Here is a 2,500-nt window from a genome sequence, read left to right on the forward strand (position 1 = left end):
GTGTGTTGTACTTTATCAATTGTTGGTCATTGTTTTCATTAGAAATGTTTTTGGAGCTTTTTGATCAGGTGGTCAGTTTCCTACTTATGCAAGCAGTATGAAGTACTTGTATGTTGACAGATGATTTGATGCAAAAATAGCAATACTGATGAGCATGAGAAAGTAAGCATCCTTCTGTGTTTTTTTCTTCCCAGAAGTCCCCCAGATGACGCCCTAAATGGTATGATGCATGATTCTTTGCTAAATAATATCACTTTCCAAGAAAACCACTCTCTCTCTCTCTCTCTCTCTCACACTCACTCTCTCACTCTCTCAGTCTCTCAGTCTCTCTCTCTCTCTCTCTCTCTCTCACACACACACACACACACTCACACACACACATTTACCATCCATCTCTTGTACGGTTGGGAAAATACCTTTGATGAAAACTCTGCTCTTTTTGCCATAAATAAGTTCTTCAGCCCTCCGCTCATTGAGACGTTGGTGAGCGACCTCAATGAGTAGAGCCTTGGCATTCCCACAGCATTTCTCTTCTCCACCCCCATTACAGCAACAACAACCCCCCACCCCCACCCCCCCTCCTGCCTCTTCTCTTCCCTCATCCCTCTCTCCCTCCTCCTCTGTTGAGATGGATGAGATGAGATGATGAGATGAGGAGATAAAGAGTCCTGCCTGTAGCACTGCCGTGCCCTAATGCATCCAAACAAACATCCCCCCTGTTGGTAAACACTGAGATCGCAGTGAGATACTGTTGCAGCCGTCCATGATATGAGGCGCTGCTCTGCTGCTCTGCAGGTCTGACCCCCAAGCCTCTAGCTAGCGGCCCTAGTCCCACAGTGCTGCCCCTGTCGTGCCGAAAAGCGAGTCCCTGCCAGAACACGAGTGCCCTCATTGAAACCAATGACATTTTTTGAGATAAAATTATACTATTTTTTGCAGAATGAATTACATAATTTATGAACTAAAAATATGCTTATGAAACATTACTCGTCCTCCACTTAATATGAGCTATCTGAATGAAACCGTAACATTTGTTATGGCAATTCTTCGATTCTTTTATGGAAATAATACTGAAATTGTAACCAGCTCTTTGTAATACTTCCAGGAGGAATGTAGATGCTTTATTGATAGGCTTTCCATCTTAAATTGTGTCGGATTTGTCTGCAAAATATGGTAAAAAATATCTGAAAAATTGGTCATTGGTTTCCATTGGTTTCAATGAGGGCACTTGTGTTCTGGCAGGGACTCGCTTTTCGGCACGACATTCCCTCTAGCGGCCCTAATCCCACAGTGCTGCCCCCTCTAGCGGCCCTAATCCCACAGTGCTGCCCCCTCTAGCGGCCCTAATCCCACAGTGCTGCCCCCTCTAGCGGCCCTAATCCCACAGTGCTGCCCCCCCTAATCCCACAGTGCTGCCCCCCTAATCCCACAGTGCTGCCCCCTCTAGCGGCCCTAATCCCACAGTGCTGCCCCCTCTAGCGGCCCTAATCCCACAGTGCTGCCCCCCTAATCCCACAGTGCTGCCCCCTCTAGCGGCCCTAATCCCACAGTGCTGCCCCCTCTAGCGGCCCTAATCCCACAGTGCTGCCCCCTCTAGCGGCCCTAATCCCACAGTGCTGCAGGCAGGACAGGAATACGCACCTGCCCCCTCCAGTACAGCCCAGTGGACGCTCTCTACTCTCTACTCTCTCTCTCTCTCTCTCTCTCTCTCTCTCTCTCTCTCTCTCTCTCTCTCTTGTTGTCTCTCTTTGTCTGTCTTTGTATTTCTTGCTCTCTCTCTATCTGTCTCTCTCTCTCTCTCTCTCTCTCTCTCTCTCTCTCTCTCTCTCTCTCTCTCTCTCTCTCGTTGTCTCTCTGTGTCTGTCTTTTTATTTCTTGCTCTCTCTCTGTCTCTCTCTTTCTCTGTCTCTCTCTCTTGCTGCCTCTGTCTCACTCTCTCTCTTGCTGCCTCTCTCTGTCTGTCTGTCTGTCTGTCTCTCTCTCTCTCTCTCTCTCTCTCTCTCTCTCTCTCTCTCTCTCTCTCTCTCTCTCTCTCTCTCTCTCATTTCCTGCCTGGGTCCATTGACCTGAGCCAAGGTCATACTCCCTCTCATGGAGAGCGCGCAGTGCTGACTGGACTGGAGACTGACAGTGTGCCTACCAACCAACCCCCCCAACTGACCCCCCCACCCCCACCCACCCACCAACCCACCCAGCGTAACCCTTCCATTCTCACCTGTTCATTTCAGCTGCAGCATGCTTGTACACAGCCCGGCACGCACACCTGGGAAGCAGGAAGGACTGTGAGTCTGTTGTTTCTCTATGGTCCCACTCTAGTTCCGTCTCTAGACTAGATGCTGTCTCTGCTCTGCCCTGCCCTGCCCTGCCCCCTGCTGGCTAAACTATGTGTAGCGTTCAGTAGACAGGGCCTGTGTCTCAGTATCCCTCCTGCGGTCGTCTCCTCCATCCTCTGGCCTTGTGTCATGGTGTTACCCTCCTTATCTCATGGAGGAATCATAAG

At 49.9% G+C, this 2,500-nt stretch overlaps 1 protein-coding gene across 1 annotated transcript in view; it reads left to right on the forward strand.

The window, feature by feature from the left end:
• The window catches only part of trpm7 (transient receptor potential cation channel, subfamily M, member 7), a 77,492-nt gene that overhangs the window by 60,218 nt on the left and 14,774 nt on the right, over nucleotides 1-2,500 (forward strand). Inside the window, exons 32-33 of the mRNA XM_063188388.1 lie at nucleotides 195-220; nucleotides 2,229-2,282. Of these exons, the coding sequence (XP_063044458.1) occupies nucleotides 195-220; nucleotides 2,229-2,282 (80 nt within the window). The remainder of the gene's footprint in view (nucleotides 1-194; nucleotides 221-2,228; nucleotides 2,283-2,500) is intronic.

Source organism: Engraulis encrasicolus, chromosome 22, assembly GCF_034702125.1.
Source record: "Engraulis encrasicolus isolate BLACKSEA-1 chromosome 22, IST_EnEncr_1.0, whole genome shotgun sequence".
NCBI lineage: Eukaryota > Metazoa > Chordata > Actinopteri > Clupeiformes > Engraulidae > Engraulis > Engraulis encrasicolus.